Source organism: Thecamonas trahens (genome assembly GCF_000142905.1).
Source record: "Thecamonas trahens ATCC 50062 unplaced genomic scaffold supercont1.59, whole genome shotgun sequence".
Taxonomy (NCBI): domain Eukaryota; order Apusomonadida; family Apusomonadidae; genus Thecamonas; species Thecamonas trahens.
The window spans coordinates 95,066-110,897 of record NW_013657621.1 but is presented as its reverse complement, the minus strand read 5'-3'; the positions used below and the strand labels follow the sequence as shown (position 1 = coordinate 110,897).

At 64.1% G+C, this 15,832-nt stretch overlaps 6 protein-coding genes across 6 annotated transcripts in view; 1 reads left to right on the top strand and 5 right to left on the bottom strand.

Annotated features, from left to right (window-relative positions):
- Positions 1–702, top strand: part of AMSG_12350 (uncharacterized protein) — a gene marked incomplete at both ends in the record, with an annotated part of 2,782 nt that extends 2,080 nt beyond the window's left edge. The window contains one exon of the mRNA XM_013898139.1: positions 503–702. Coding sequence (XP_013753593.1) covers positions 503–702 — 200 coding nt within the window. The remainder of the gene's footprint in view (positions 1–502) is intronic.
- A 29-nt stretch (positions 703–731) lies between these two features.
- AMSG_10391 (uncharacterized protein) lies at positions 732–2,473 on the bottom strand. The gene has a single exon (XM_013898105.1). It carries the CDS (start codon positions 2,121–2,123, stop codon positions 768–770), a length of 1,356 nt encoding a protein of 451 aa, XP_013753559.1. The 5' UTR covers positions 2,124–2,473; the 3' UTR covers positions 732–767.
- Positions 2,474–2,808: 335 nt separating this feature from the next.
- AMSG_10390 (uncharacterized protein) lies at positions 2,809–8,805 on the bottom strand (the record flags this gene model as incomplete). The annotated part of the gene is made up of 5 exons (XM_013898104.1): positions 2,809–3,066; positions 3,090–3,949; positions 4,318–4,918; positions 4,971–5,132; positions 5,194–8,805. 5 exons carry the CDS (start codon positions 8,803–8,805, stop codon positions 2,809–2,811), a joined length of 5,493 nt encoding a protein of 1,830 aa, XP_013753558.1.
- A 214-nt stretch (positions 8,806–9,019) lies between these two features.
- On the bottom strand, positions 9,020–11,182 carry AMSG_10389 (chromatin assembly factor 1 subunit B; the record flags this gene model as incomplete). Its single annotated transcript, XM_013898103.1, has 2 exons — positions 9,020–10,643; positions 11,072–11,182. The coding sequence occupies 2 exons, from the start codon at positions 11,180–11,182 to the stop codon at positions 9,039–9,041; spliced, it is 1,716 nt and encodes a 571-aa protein (XP_013753557.1). The 3' UTR covers positions 9,020–9,038.
- A 146-nt stretch (positions 11,183–11,328) lies between these two features.
- AMSG_10388 (uncharacterized protein) lies at positions 11,329–14,208 on the bottom strand. Its single transcript, XM_013898102.1, has one exon. The coding sequence runs from the start codon at positions 14,093–14,095 to the stop codon at positions 11,345–11,347; it is 2,751 nt and encodes a 916-aa protein (XP_013753556.1). The 5' UTR covers positions 14,096–14,208; the 3' UTR covers positions 11,329–11,344.
- Positions 14,209–14,953: 745 nt separating this feature from the next.
- On the bottom strand, positions 14,954–15,298 carry AMSG_10387 (uncharacterized protein; the record flags this gene model as incomplete). Its single annotated transcript, XM_013898101.1, has 2 exons — positions 14,954–15,134; positions 15,285–15,298. 2 exons carry the CDS (start codon positions 15,296–15,298, stop codon positions 14,954–14,956), a joined length of 195 nt encoding a protein of 64 aa, XP_013753555.1.
- Between the last annotated feature and the right edge of the window lie 534 nt (positions 15,299–15,832).

Below are 15,832 nucleotides of genomic sequence, written 5' to 3'. Positions count from 1 at the left end.
TGGGGGTGGCCATCTCCCCTCCCTCCCTCCCCTCCCTCCCCCCCCCCTCCCTCCCCCCCTCCCTCTGGGAATGGCTATTGTGTGGGTGTGGTGTGGTGCGGGATGTGTGGGTGGTCGAAGGGGTGGGATGGGGGACTCATGGGGTGCTATGTCTTGCCTCTGCCCGCTTACTCCTCCTGGTCGTGGTGGTGGTGGTGGTGGTGGTGGTGGTGGTCGTCCTCCTCATCCTCCTCATCCTCCTCATCCTCCTCATCCTCCTCATCCTCCTCATCCTCCTGGTCGTCATCATGTCATACCAATCCGCTAACGCGCCTTGCTGGTTGATTGGTCGACGCCTCGCCATCATCTCATGTCGTGGTATGGTGGTCGTCACCACAGCCGCAAGCGTGACAAGAGCAAGCCCGTCCCGGAGCCCCGATGTACGTCTACCTTCCTTCTCCCTCCTTCTCCCTCCTCCCTCCTCGCCTCGCTCTCCTCACCCCCTCTCCTCCTTCCATCGCAGACGGCATGACCAAGGACGAGTTCCTTGCTCGCATCGGCCGCGAGTGCGACCAGTATGCCGATGCCTTTGAGTCGTGGGACGAGCTGTTCTCCCTCCGCGGCCTCGACATGAAGAAGCGCAACATTCCCGTTCGTCAGCGCCGTTGGATCCTGCGCAAGACAGAGATGTACCGCCAGCAGCACGAGCCATCCGACGACTGACGCCTATGGCACATAAACCCTCTCCGTGCGCTCGTGTTGTGTGTTTTTACTCGTCGCCCTCCTCGTCATCCCCAGACGACACGTCTTCCCCAACCAAATCTTGTGATGCCGCCAGGTACGACGCCGGCGGCGGCGTCGGCATGGCAATCGGCGAGCCAGCCACCATCAGACCGCCCTCGTCTGGCGAGCTCGAGTCGATCGCAAGTGCAGACGAGCCGGCCGACGGCGTCGGCGAGCCCAGCCCGTACAGCGAGCTCAGCATCCCGTTGAGCTCGTTGACTGTCCCAGGCCCAAACACCTGGTTGGCATCGTACGACGCCTCGAGCTCCGCCCGAGCAGCTTCCACTGCCGCCCGAGTCGCGGCTGCCTTGAGCACCGGATTCACGCCCGACGATGCGGACGACGGCGGAGGCGGCGCCTTGCCGCGCTTTCTTTCCGCCTTTCCATCGCCCTCGGCGAGTGTCGCTTCGGCCGCTGCCGCACTGTACCCGTACAAATCGTCGAGCAGCTCGTCCATCGCCACACCGTCCGGATTGTCCATGTGCGGTCCGACAATCTTGCCAAACACGTCTGCCGCCATTGCCCGCGCCCACCTTCGGTCGCCGCAATGTCGATGTTGGCAGCAATGAACCCAACCCATGCGTCGCGCTCCTCGGCCGTCGGCGCCTGAAAGTAGTACGTCCGGTCGCCCGCCAGCTCGTCGTGCTTGCCCGATACGTGGACCGCAAACACGTGGTCGCGCCCCACCACGCCCTTGGTCGCCGCAAACACATCAAACGACTTGAGGCCCGTCGCCCACATCGTCGTTTGCCCATTGGCCCCGGTCTTGGCAAACGCGTCCTTGCGCACCCCGTCCGGCTGTCTGCGCTCGCCACATAGCTCCCGGGCGTGAGCGAGAACGTCCCGCGCGCTGCCCGGATGCCCTGCGCCACCTCGCCCTCGCTCCTAAAGTACGCAAACTTGGTCCCGGTCATCACCAGGTGCCGCTTCTGCCACTTGGCCCCGCCGATCAGCCGCTTGGCCTTGCTCATCTTCACCACATTGCCTGTGTGCGCAATCGGCGCCCGCGGTAGCTTGGCCCGCCGCTCCGCCAGCGCCCCCAGCGACGGCCACTCGAGCACAAACGGGATCGAGAGGAGCGAGCCCCACTTTGTCAGAATGACGATCTTGTCGCCCTCGAGTGTCACCGACGCGCCAGACTCAAAGACCGCAAACGGGCCCAAGCTCTCAGTCCCGTCGGTGCCATCGCCCAAAGCCATCGCCGATGGGTCTCCCGTCGCCACTTTGCAATCGTTGCCTCGATTCGGAAAATAGGCCTTGTACCCGTTCCGCTCGCATGTGCGAGTTGCCGCATCTGCTGCCACCTTGGCTTGCTTGGCCATGCGCTGCTTGAACTCGGCATGTCGGTCGCCCGTGTCCATCCCGTCCGCTTTCCCTGCTAGGTATGTCTTCCCTGTCGTCCCTGTTGTCCTTCAATCCCGCTCGCTCTCTTCTCGCCTGCTCCCTTCCTCAGACACCTCTTTGCTTCTCTTCGCCTTGCTCCTTCCTTGCGCCTTGCCGAGTCCTCTTCCCCCGCACCTCTTTCGAAAGATGCTCGTGCGGCTGTCTAAAAGGACGCAAAAAAAAATGTCGCCGCTTCAGGAAACGAGCAGCTGTGTGTACACGTGGGGATGAACGCCTAAGCTTGACCTTTGTTACTTCTGATCGCTTGGCTTGGCTTGCAGATGTGCACTTGGAGACGAGTGTGTGTCACTTGACAGTCGTAACGCCCTCTCTTTTTTTTTACAGCGAGTGTTCGACTATCACGTGCTTGCCACGCCCTCCTCCAATCGCATCCCTTTTTTAACCCTTCCCCCCCCTCCCGCACATGCGACAACCTCGCCGGCCCCCTCTCGGCCCCTTACCGTTTACCGCCCTTGTGCAGCACGCCGCCGTGCAAGTAGCCGTTGCACTCGCTGCTCTGCCGCGTGTCGGATCTCCGCCGAGCCCATACCGCTCTGGCTTGGGCTGCCGCTCCACCTCCCTGGTCCGCTGAGGATACCACTTGCACTTGCGCTCGCACTTGCGCTCGTCGTCCCGCTCTCGCCGCTACCGTGACTCCTGCGGCTACGACCGCGACCGCGACCGCGACCGCGATTGCGGCCACGACGACGACCACGTCGGCGGGGCGGCGGCTTGAGCTCGCCAGAGACCAGGATCGGCACCGTCCCGCGCTGTGGCTGGGGCTGTTGCGGCGGCTTCTCTTGCGACGGCGGTCGCGGCTTCATCTGCGATGGCTTCATCGGCCGCCGCACCTGCGACCACAATCGTGGCTTCGCCTTGGCGGAAGACCTCGTCTGGCCGGGCCTCCGTCTCTGCCGCGACCTCCACCGCCGCGCTGCCACAACCTGCTGCTCGTACGCCAGCCGCCTCTGCTCCGCCATCTTGGCTACGGCCTCGGCCATGCTAAGCTGCTCACTCTCGCCGACAAAGTTGGCATCGAGCTCGATCCGCGTCACAGCCATCCCGCGCCGCTGCTCAGCCCGCGCCACAGCCTGTTCGCCCAGTCGTTCCAGCCCGCTCACGCCCTCTGCCAATGCACGGACTCGCTGCAGTCGCGACGCGTACACCTGTCCGCCGCCGACCCACACCTGTGATCGCAGCTGTGCATCTGCTGGCGCCGTGGCCTCAACTGCCACGTCGGCCGCTGCATCCACAGGTACAAGTTCTGCGCTCGACTCGCCCGACATTCGAACTGCCACTCGTGCCAGCTCGCCTGTCCGCCGCTGCCACCGCTGCCACCGCTGCCATCGCCGCACGTCCGGCCTCTCGGCAGGCGGACTCCCCGGTGGTGGCTGCGGATGCACTCGACACGGAAACAGGACGCCGTCTCCGCTCTCGTCTCCGCTCCCAGTCTTGATCTCGCTCCACGATGACGCCGTTGCCGCTCTCGAAGCCGACGTCAACTGTCTTTCGGCCGGCGGCGGCGACTTGGCTGCCACATTCACCTCGTCTAGCGTCAGCTCCTTGATCCGGGTCAAGAACACGCCCTGCAGCCGCGACACACGCCTCGCCTGCTCAGCCGACTTGGGCGATATGAAACCGCTCTGCGCCATTCGTTCCGACTTGGGCGATATGAAACCGCTCTGCGCCATTCGTTCCTGCCGGACCTGAAGCCAATGCTGGACCGCCGCCGCCGCCGCCGATGCGGTCTGGACTGCTGCTGCTGCTGCTGCTGCTGCTGCTGCTGCTGCTGCTGCTGCGACCGCTGTGGCTGCTCCTGCTGCTCTTGCTGCTGCTGCTGCTGCTGCTGCTGCTGCTGCTGCTGCTGCACCCCCCGCGGCTGCGGTTGCGGCGGCAACAAAACCCGTTCCTTCTCCACCTTTGTCAGCCCGCCTTCACCAGACATTGCTTGCCCCCGATCGCCTTGGTCTTGCACTCTAGGCTGCGCCTCCACTTCGCTGCCGACTCTCGTCCGCGACACCGACCGGGACAACGACCGCGACACCGACACGTCCGCATCCACCTTTTCTCCACGCCCTAGCCTGCTCCGCCTCGGCCGCCGCATCAACTCGCTCTCCGTCAACAGTCCACTTCCGCTTCCGCTTCCGCTTCCAAAGCTGACAGATCGGCCACTTCGCGTCGCCGCCCGCGCTCGCCGCACTGCAGGAGTCAGCAGCCCGCTACCTGACCCGGGCCGGAAAGAGATCGACCCACGCCGCCGCCGCTCGGCAATCGACCTCGGCTTGGGCACAGCCAGCCCGCCGCGCCGCCGTGGCTTGCGACTCGCGCTCGGCGACCCGCTTGACCACCCGCCGCCTACACTGCTCCTCTCAGGCTCGTCCGGAACTGGCGATGCCGCCGGCGTCCTGACCCGCGGCAGCGGCGCCGCCGCCCACGCACGCACAAGGTCGTCCTTGGACGAGTGCTGGAACAGAACCTCGTCGGCACCAACCGGCTTCTGGCCGCCCGACACACGCCGCGACGTCCGCGCCACAAGCTGCGGGCCCGGGCTTGCGCCCGTCGCTTTGCGCTGTCTCTTCTTCCGCCGCTGGAGCTTATTCGCCTTGGAGACGAGCTTGCGGAGCGATCGCGACCGCGGCGTCGCCCGCCGCCCTGCCATCTGCTGCGTCACCAACTGCTTTGGCGAGAGGCCGAGCAGGTACCGCACCTTGGCCCGCACTTCGGCCTCCTGGTCCACGCTTGCTTTGTCGGCCGCATACAGCCCGAGCGCAGACTGCGATCGGCCCATCCGCGCAAATGGCAGCAGCTTGGTCATCCTCACCCACAAACCGCGCAGACGGATCTTGCGGCCACGCCCGAATGTCCGACAAGTCGTCCAGCCCGGCTGACGACGATGACGACCGCCCGCCAAACGCCCACCGCATGCCCACCGCATGATTGTCGAGCTGGAGCTGGAGCTGGAGCTGGAGCTGGAGCTGGAGCTGGAGCTGGAGCCGATGTTCCACTCGAGTACAATCCGCTCGAGTACGACCCGTCTCGCGCCGAGACCAGCGGTGAGAGGACCGGCATATCTTCAGAGCCGAAAAACTCCGTCGGCATCCGCGATCGGAACCACGTCGACTGCGACAAACTTGCCTCGTTCGTCGGCTGCCTTTGTGAGTCGCCCGTGCTCAAGTCCGCGCTTGACGCCCGCCGGAGTGCCGCCCGCTGGAACACCTCCAGCGCCTCGCTCCACTCGTTCGTCTCAAACTGACCGAGCCCTGCATCTGCCGCAAACTCACCAAGGTCCTCCATAACCCGCATAAACTCATCGGTCACTTCGCCAGCCAGCAGCGCCTCGAGCTCCAGAGCCGCCGCAGCTTCCGGATCACCCTCGGTCCTCGCCCGGAGAATGTCAAACCGGGCCGCACTCGACGCTTGTCGCCGCCGTATGGTCTGCTGCCGCGTAAGCAGCTCCATCGATCGCTCCCATGCATTCATCACTTCAGGGTCAACGTCCAACTGCCGGCTTGCTCGCAGTGGCGCGCTCTCGCCCGCAAGAATCGCACTCAGGATCTTGTCGTCTACAAGCAGCGCGAGCTGCCGCAGCCGCGCCGCCACAACATCAACCATCAGCCCATCTGCCGCAGGCATGTCCAGCAGCGTGTAGCCCGAAAACTGGCCCACAGGCGTGAGCGCATACAGCCGCCCAGACATCGTTGACATCGCCCCGCCGCAGTCGTCCACATCCGACCGCACTGGCGAGTCCAGAATCCCGCGCCGTCCTGCCGTCCGCAGCGCCATAGGCCGCCACTCACTCTCGACCTCGCTGCTACTGGCATCCACATCAGCTGGGGTAGCCGCGACTGCGACCGCCGCAGCCGCTGCTCGGTGCTGCGCCACAACTCGCGCAAGCGCAAGCAGTCGCGCCCGCCGCGTCGCATACACATTGTTCATCACCGCCAGCGCAGTCATTGTCAGCTCGGACATGACCTTCGGCTGGTAGATCTTGAGCGCCACATCGTCCGCATCCTCCACAATATCCAACCCATCAGCCGCCGCAAGCTGCGCCATCCGCCGCTCCTCTGCCACGCTGCGCCGGAACGGGAGCGTGCAGAAGAGCGAAGAGTGAATCGAGTACAGTGCGTCGTTCATGGCAAACACCATGTCACCAAACCGGTTGACTATCGTCACAGCGCCCACGCTTGCCCCGACCTTCAGCGAAGCCCGGTGCCGACCGCTCAGCGAGCACACACGGAGGATCCCGTCCTCGCACGACGTCACCACCATGTTCAGCTCGGGCGCCACAGCCATACCAGTCACCCCGCCGCTGTGCATCAGCGTCCGCACAAGCCCGGTCTCCGCATCAACCTCGACATCGTCTGACGAAGAGTCCGACTCAACAAGGCCGCTTGCTTCTTCCTTCCCGTGCTCCGTGCTCTCTTCAGCTGTCATACTCGGCAGCAATGTCGTGCTCTTGCTCGGAACAAGCTGGAAGGCAGCAAGCGAGTTTTGCCGCTTCAGCGAGGCAAACGAGGCAGACCGCAGCGCCGATAACTTGCGCTCGCCAGCCATCCGCGTCGTAGACAGCGCAAACATCGACTTGGACATTTTGACCGTCTGGCCCACCACAGAGTACACCTCAAACGTGCCATCCGAGTGGCCGGCGTAGAGAAACGGGTCAAGGCACCGCACAAAGGTGAGCGTCGACGCCACCCTGATCTCGTGCAGGATCTGGAAAGCCCGCGCTGATGCCTGCACGTTGGAAATGCCGCCAAATGTGTCCGCTACCGAGCTGAGTCGACGCCCGCTCTTGCCCACCCGCGCCGGCGCCGACCGCGTCGTCGGCCACGACCAGATCCGGATCCGGCCCTCCTCGCCGCCGCACGCGTACGCTGCAAGCTTACACGCGCTTGCATCAAAATCGACCGCCACCACAGGATTTTTGTCTGCCCGGAACTTTTGGTACAGCCGCGAGTCGTCCGAGACCGACCAGAACTGGATGAGGCCATCAGCCGAGCCGCCAAAGGCGAGCTCAAAGTACACTCCAAACGGAAGCTGGTCCTCGCTCTTCATCGCCGGCGGCGGCGTCGTGCCCGAGCAGAGCCCGAGGCAGAGCGTCGCCGCCCGCGACACCGCCGGCCACCGCGCCGTCCGCCGCGCCGGGTTAAACCCGGCATCGTAAAGCCAGACTTCGTGCGACGAGAGGAGAACCACCACGCTCGAGTGAAGCCGTGAGTACACATACGCTAGCGGGTGGACGGTCGACGGCGGTGGGAGGACCGTCACCAGTGGCCGCCCATCAAAAGTCCAGATCCGGATCGAGCCGTCGGCAGGTGCAAAGGCCAACCGTGCCGTCGACGCCCCCGCCGGATCGCGGACCATCTCCAGCTGACCCACCGGCGACCGCAGCTGGTCGAACAAGTCGTACAGGTGCATGAACTTGAAGACCACGACTGCGGTTCGTGTCGTGGCGTAGAATATCGACGACGACGCCAGCGACCCGAGGCCCGTCAGTGGTGCCGCCAGGTTGAGCCGGTACGTCTCGGTCAGAGTGAGGAGCGACCAGAGCCGGATCGACGCGTCCTCCGAGGCAGACATGAGCAGCGGTGCGTGCGAGGTCGCCACCTCCATCACCGCTGTCACCGGCTTGGAGTGACCGGTGAGAATCGTAACTCGCCGAAACGTCGTAAACTCGTACACTGCAATGTACGTGTCAATGCCGGCCGTGACCAGGTAGTCGAGCTCGTGCGAGGGTGCCACCACACGGAGCGCTGCAGAGAACGTCCGCCCCTGCCCGTGGTCAAGCACTCGCGGCGCCACCGTGTCAAACACTCCTTCCCGCGCCCGCGCCGCAGCGCCATCAGTACGTGCCACGTTGGCGTACGCCACGGCCACATCCGCCGCAACCTCGCCCGCCCGTGGCACATCCCTGAGGTCGTAGACAAGCAGCCGCGAGTTGGCCAGCGCAAGGACTGACGACGATGGCTCATGTATGGCCAGGGACGTGATCCATGGTGTGCCATGCGGGACGGCAAGCTGCCCGGCGTGGGCGACCGTGTACCGCTGGATGGGCTCGGCGTCGGCGTCAAACTTGACGTCCGGATGCGGGATGATGTTCCACACGTGGATCTCCTCGACGCCAGCCGAGACAAGCTGGTGCCGCGGAGCATGGATGGCCAGTGCGAGCGTCGAGTGCGACGACGACGGCAGCTTCTCCACCAGCCCGAGCTTCCGATCGTAGACCTCAAAGGTGAGATCGGCGCACGCCGCCACAAAGAACTTGAACCTCGACGAGTAGACCAGCGCCCGCACATGCGGCCGTGTCCGCTTCGAGTAGCTGATTTGCCGCAGCTTGCCTGAGACGTGCCACGCCGAGTAGCCGAGCTCATGGGCGACCACCAGCTCGCCGTCGGTCTTGTTGAAGGCCGAGACGACGAGGCTCGCCGGAAAGGTGTGCATAGCGACGAGGTGCATGCCATGGGTAAAGGTGGCTACATCACCATTGGTTCCATCGCCAACGCTCCCGCTCACTCCATCCAGTCCCATCGATGCCCGTGCTCGTGCTGCTGCCTCGGCCGCCGCCGTGTCCTCCCCGCCACCCTTCGCCCCAGCCTCTTCCGGCGGGACAAACAGCATGGCTCGCGGCCGCCGGATACGCACACTCCGTACAGCTGCCATACTCCTGCTGCTCCGCCTGCTGCTCCACCTGCTGCTCCGCCTGCTACTGCGCCTGTTGCTGCGTCTGCTGCTGCGCCTGCTGCTGTTCCCTGCTGCGCCTGCTGCCGCCCGCCGCCCGCCCGCCCTTTCGCCTCAGGCACCGCGTGGCGACGAGTGGAATAGCCTTCCGCCCCCCCCCCCTCCCCCCCCGCACGCCACACACACCTTTCACCAATGCACTCTCATTCAACATGTTACAATGATGCAGCTGCTCCTGCCATCAACGTCTTGGCCTTCTTGGCCGGCGGCGCGTCCTCCTCGTCCTCGATGACGACAACAGCGTCGCCGGCGGTCGATTGTGCGGCCGATGTGGCTTGCGCGGCCGGCTCGCGGGGGCGCTTGCCAGGCGATGTGGTGGCCTGGTTGGCAGCAGGGGCCTTTTTGGCCTTTTTGCGTGGAACAAGGATGTTGGCGACCGGCGCGGGCTTGGGTGCGGCCGACGGCATCGTCTTGAGCACCCCATCTGTGGCAGCGGTGATGCCGAGGGCGGCTCGGACCCGCCGGAGCCGCGCCGGGTACTTGGCCTCAGGCAGGAAAGTGCCGAGCTCGCCGTCGCCAAACTTGAGGAGGGTGACGTATCCGTCCTGCGACGCCACGGCGAGGTAGCGGGCGTTGGGCGACCACGCAAGGTCGGTGATGGCCGCGCAGTGGACGTTGGAGACCAGCGCGACCGGCCGCATCGTCTGCGTCTCGTACACGGTCACCGTGTCGATGGACGCCACCGCAAAGACCATGCGGTACGGAAGCGGTAGCGCCGCTGGCGTCTCGCTCACTGCCTCATTGAGCTCAAAAAGGTGCGGGCAGAAGCGGACAGCCACGGTCGCCATCTCGGGCGAGGGTAGGTGCATGATTGGCGTGTCCAGCTCGTGCCGCGGCAGGACGTACGTGGTGTTGACCTTGTCGGCCCCGTGGCTCTCCTTGTACACCCCGGTCGGCACCACCACAATTGACCCATCCGGCGCCACCGCCAGCCGCCGGAAGAAGGTAGACGTTGCTTCGTCAGCCCACATGCTGTACCGCTTGCATGTTGTCGTCTTGCTCGCGCTACCGGCCTCGTTGCTCGCGCCTCCGGCCTCACTATTGCCGTTCCGCGACGTGTTGTACAGCGCTTTGCGAAGGACCAGCGGCTTCTTGCGGTACGCCGGGAGCGCAAACTTGGGCGCGTCGTCCGACACTGCAAGCTCGGCGTCCGACGTGCCCGCCGCCACAGGCTCGAGTAGCGGCATCGAGCCGGTTCCGGCCCGCGCGCGGTAGATCCGCAGCGTGCGGTCGACAGAGTGCGAGAGGAAAAACTCGCCAAACGGATCAAACGCCACGCCCTGAACATAGTTGTCCGAGTCGCGGATCATCGAGACCGGCTTCTCCTTGCCCATCCGCCACAGCAGCACGTTGTTGTCCACAGAGCCCGAGACTAGGGCGTCGCCGGACGCCAGCCATGATATGTCGTACACGTCTGCCGAGTGCCCGATCAGCATTTTGGTGATTCGCCATGACTCGCCCTCGGCCGAGCCCCACGCCGCCCCAAACGGTGTGTTGGTCGTCGTCGCCGCTCCTGCCGCTCCCGCTCCTTCGCCCGCGCCTTCTTCGCCCTTGCCTCCCGCCGCGCCCGGCGCACCCCCCTCCTTCTCCGGCGCCGCCGACGTGTTCTCCCACAGCAGGATCTTCGAGTCGTCAGCGCCTGTGGCCAGGACCCTGCGGTCCGGCGAGAACCGCACAACGTTAACCGAGCCGAGATGTGTCGTGAGATCGGCCAAGTGCTCGACCGTCACATCGTCGTCCGAGTCTTTGATCCTCCACACCTGCCACCATCAGTCACCACCAGGCATGCGTGGCCGCCACCAGCCATCGCCACCAGCAAGGAGTCACCACCACCATCCGCCAGCACCAACCACCACCAACCACCAGCCGCAATCACCACCAGTCACCAGCCGCAATCACCACCAGTCACCAGTCACCACCAATCACCAGTCACCAACCAGCACCACCAGCACCAACCACCAACCACCAGCACCAACCACCAACCACCATCCAAGCCCCCACCCCATCACATCCACCCTCACACATAATGAGTATACCATCCCCCCTCCCCCCCCCCCCCCCCCCACCTCCGAGGGGGTTGTGGACCAACATCCGTCCGCTTCTGGAAAAAGGTCGTAGAATCGACGCGGTCACCCCCCGCCACCCCCCACCCGCACCGAACACATGCACCGGCACCAGCACCACATACCCGAACAGTAGCATCTGCCCCACCTGTGACAAGGCGCGAGTTGGTATGAAAGTCAAGCGAGAGAACAGGCTTGCGCGAGTGCCACACAACCTGTACCGTCTTGATATGCATCAGCACAGGGGGGCGACGAGTGTGTGCCCTTGTTTGCCCATGACGACTCGGCCTGTGCCCTGCCGGATCCGACCCGACTCGACCCGACCCGCCTCGCCTCGCCCTTCCTCCCTCTCTCCCATCGGCGATCATCATCATCATCATCATCATCATCATCGTCATTCATTGCCCAAGAGCAACAGCTGCCTTGGTCAGATGACCCTTGCGAATGGCCACGTTCTTCCGCGAGCCAGCCAGAAACACATCGCGCCGGGCTGTCTTCATCTGGTAGAACATCTTGGCACGCAGGTCGGCTCGGCTCTTGCACCCGTTGGCACCCTTCTTGCTCTTCTTGCTCTTCTTCTTGCTCTCGGCCACAGCGCGGAGGTCCCGCTCCACCTCGAGCTTCAGATCCTGCATCCGCATCTCGTACTGCGAGAACTCCTCGGCCTGCACCGGCGTCGCCGAGCACCGCTCGAGCATCTGCTGGGTGGAGAGCAGGACCTGATGTGCTTGCTCGGCCTCGCCGCTCGCCACAAGCTCCGCCACCGTCTTGGCCGCCTCGAGGCCGAGCAGCGAGACGTCAGCGCTCTCCAGCGCCTCGGCCCGCACCCGCGTCACTGGCCGCGACGCCGCAAACACCTGCAGGCACTGCGTCCCGTCGAGCTTGGTGTACCGGATCTGAACCTGGAACGGGACCCGCTCGGCAGCGTACACCTCGTCGTCCTTGGCCAGCTTGTACCGGACCGTGATGTTCGACGCAGCCGTCGCGTTGCCCACCGCGTACTGCCGAACGCTCGGGCTCAGCGCCGTCACGCCCTCGCCAACGTCGCCGTCAGCAAACACCAGGCCAGCGTCAAGAAACACTGTTGCCGTCACTTCGGTCCCAAGAATTGGGTTGTCGATCTTCGACCGCATCACTCGCTGCAGCTCCAGCGGCTTGACGATGTCCACCTGCCCGCCAGACAGCTCCGCCGCCGCAAGCAGTGCGTCCATGCCACATTCGGCATCCTCCACCCCAAACAGCGAGACAGAGACACCGGTGGCCTGCGCACGCCGCCCCAGCTGTTGATAGAACGCCGCCGCTCCAGCACGCGCATCGGCGTCGCCGCCGCTGTCCAGCGCCCCAACGCCCGTGTTGGCCAGCCCGTCCGTCATAAACACCACCTCGGACCGTGCCACTTGCGACGCAATGGTGATGGCGAGCAGGAGTGCAGGGCCCAGCGCAGTCGCGCCAGACTCTTCGATGGCTGAAATCCGCGCCTCGAGCGCAGCCTGCGACTCCTCCACGCTCGCAACCGCAGACACGTCGTAGCCCATCCCCACCTCGATCAGTTCCTCGTACGACGAGAGCCGGTCACCGGCAACCGTCAGCGGCTCCACCAGCCCGTCGCCCCACACCACAACGTCGGACGAGAACGTGATGAGGACAACCCGCCGCCCGGGATTCTGCAGACGGACCTCCTCCAGTTGCATCGCCAGTGCACCCTGCACAGACGCCATCCGCGAGATGTACGCCGCGTCGCGCCGCTGACCAGGCAGGTACTGCGACGCGCCCTCAGTGTCGAATACAGAGTCCTTGCCCTTGCCCTTGCTTGCCCCGCCGACTTGCACTCCGCCCACCTGCACAAGCCCGAACCCAGTCGGCACCTCAGCCGTCACGCACATCGAACCGGAGACATCAATGCAAAAGACAAGCAGCGAGTCGCCGGCGCCATCGCTTGTCGCTGCGCTCAGCACGTATTCGGACCGCGGCCCGCGCGGCATCTCCTCCGGACTCACCCACGCCTCGTTGTGCGCCTTGCAAAACTCGCACTCCCATGTGATCTCGTCGTCGCCATCATCGTCGTCGGAGTCAGAGTCGCTAGACCCCGCGCCTACAATCTTCGAGTTGGTCGTAAGCGACGCCGAGCACCGGGTGCAGAGCACCGGCTCGCCGGTGATGACCGTCGTCGCATCCTCGCCGGCGTCGCTCGCTTGGCGTGCAAGGCACTCCATTGACACGCACATGACGTTCGGATCGCGCTTGGAAACCGTGTATGTGTCAAACTCGTCAGCCTGGTCATCACTCTCGTTGGCAGCATTGCTTCCCTCACCGACGGCCGAGCCACTCCCCGACGACTTGGACGACGACGACGACGAGAACATCGAACCGATCTTGGAGAAGAATCCCTTCTTGCCCTTCTTCTTGCTCTTCTTCTTCTTCTCTTCAGCCGAGAGCGGCATGTCGTAGATGACAACCTGCTTGCGGTACGAGTCCTCGATGGTCGGGTCGTACTCGTCGACAAAGTGGTTCTGAATGAGCTGGATGGTGAGCGCCGACTTGCCGACACCGCCGCCACCTACAACGACCAGCTTGAACTCGGCGCCGTACGAGCGAACAGCGCCGACGTAGCCACGGAGGACCGACTGGCGCGCCAACTCGTGGAAGGCCTCCTCTACGTTGATCCGCTCCTTGGCCGACGTCTCAAAGTAGGGAATGCCAAGCCGCTCAGCCGTGGCCACGCCCTCCTCGCACGTCACCTGGCGCTGATCCACCAGATCGCACTTGTTGCCCACCAGCACCGCCGCAATGTTGTCGCTGTCCTTCACCCGACAGCACTGCTCGTACACCATGAGCGCCTCATCGAGAGAGCTCCGCGAGTTGAGGGAAAAGACAAGGAGAAAGCCCTCGCCAGTCCGGTAGTACTGATCGCGCATGGCCGAGTACTCCTCCTGCCCCGCAGAGTCCAGAATGTCCAGCAGCGCCGTCACTCCACCATCTGCCGTTCGCACAGAGCTGAGCGAGCCGACAGTCGCTCCAGCCGATAGGCCACGGCCCGAGCTGGCAGCCTGCGCCGAGGCAGCCGACACGCCACGGGTCTTTGGTTTGGCCACACGGACCTCTTCCATCTCAGGCGGGACAAAGAGCACCATTTCAGAGCCAAACTCCATTCTACCAAATACCTGCTTTGCTACCTATTGTATGTCTGTGGTGCTGGAAAGTAGAAGTCGTGTGTGTTGGACGTGCTTGTCGCTGTTGGGCGTGCCTGTCGCTCTTGTCGCCGCTTTGGGCACTCGCTTTTTGTCGAGACGAGCAAAGTCCCCAATTGGGGTGGGACGGGCGCGACAATTCCTTCTCACCGTCACGCCACCACTGCTTTTGCTCTGATTCCCTGACGCTCACCGTTTCTGGGGACTATGAGTGACCGATCTTCTTCATGCGCGAACTGGCTGGCTCGTGAGAGTGGGCAGAGCGGTGTGGCCGTTGTGACTGGCGGCGATGGCGAGCTGGGCAGACGGCCTGAGCTATTCACCGTGGCGCGTTGCTACGACAGGGTGACGATCTACTCCTATACCTGTTGGCGTACGCTGCTGGGGCCCAATCGCTCAAGGTGAACACAGCCATACGCATGATCAAAGTCGCCACTCGGCTGCACTTGTTGTCGCCTCGCTCGCTCTCGACTCGTTCGGCTGCGCAGACATGCCAGTGCAAGCAGAGGGGAGAGTGGGAGGGGGAGTTGCAGAGGTGTGTTTGTTGGAGAGGACGACCCAGGGCACCCGGATTGGGTAAGACCGCCGAGAAAAGAGAAGGTGGAAAGAGTGTGAGGGGGGTGGGGGTGGGGGTGGGGGGGGGGCGATCGGGCTTGACAACCACCAACGAGCAACCGGCGGCCATGGCTGGCTGCTCACGACGCGCGAACAAACGAGGGCCACATCGACAAGGATCAGAGGAGGAGGAGGAGGATGAGGAGGAGGATGAGGAGGAGAACGAGAAGGAGCAAGGTAGAGAGAGATGCATGCATGTGACAGTCACGAGGCAGCAGCGTTCGGCGTCTCCTTCTGCCGCTCGCTGACCAGGAAGGTCACTCGCTTGAGGATCTCCTCCGAGTTCTTGGACCCGAGGTTGCGCCGGACCTGCGACTGGAAGTTGTGATCCGAGAGGTACTGATCCACGTTGACATAAGCGTGGCTGTCGAGGTTGAACCCGTCCCTGGAGATCGACGTCAGTATGATGTATCCTCCCGACACGTTGCAGCAGTGCCAACGTCCTGTCCACCCGCACCGCACCGTACCGCACCACCAGCGCCAGCCACGCGAGTGCACGGAGCGGACCAGAGTCGACCGCACGCACACACACAACAAGAGGCCGGCCATATGAGAGCACATACCCCAACCAGCATAGACCGCGTTCCCAAACCCAAGCCACAACCACCATAGGTTATGGCATCCATATCGTCATGGATTACCGGTGCCGTATCATCATCATGGCAACGTTGTCCCACGTAGTCACACATGGTATGTTTCGTGAGTACATGGCAGAAAGAGGAGGAAGGCGGGGGGGGGGGGGGAGGGGGGGGACGAACCAGACACATAACATGGCATGGGGTAGTCCCGCTCCTTTGCTAGGTTGTTGTTGGCAAGGGGGAAGGAGAACGGTTGTGCATGGGAAGGTGGAGGGTGTTGGGGTTTGTGGGGGGGGGGGGGGTGGAGGGGGGAGGGGAGGCATTGGTCGGAAAAAGGCGAAAATTCACCCCTTCGGCGCCTGGCCAACGGGTAAAGGACGCACAGAGAGGCGGGCGGGGGGAGGGAGAAGGGGGGGGGGGGGAAGGGGTGGGTGGGGACGGGGGGGGGAGGGGAGGAGGGACAGGGATACATACCGCCCTTGCGCACAGACCACAGCATGGTCAG

Coding starts and splice junctions, on each gene's coding strand:
- AMSG_10391 (XM_013898105.1), bottom strand. CDS start 2,123: ATGGACACGGGCGACCGACATGCCGAGTTCAAGCAGCGCATGGCCAAG.
- AMSG_10388 (XM_013898102.1), bottom strand. CDS start 14,095: ATGGAGTTTGGCTCTGAAATGGTGCTCTTTGTCCCGCCTGAGATGGAA.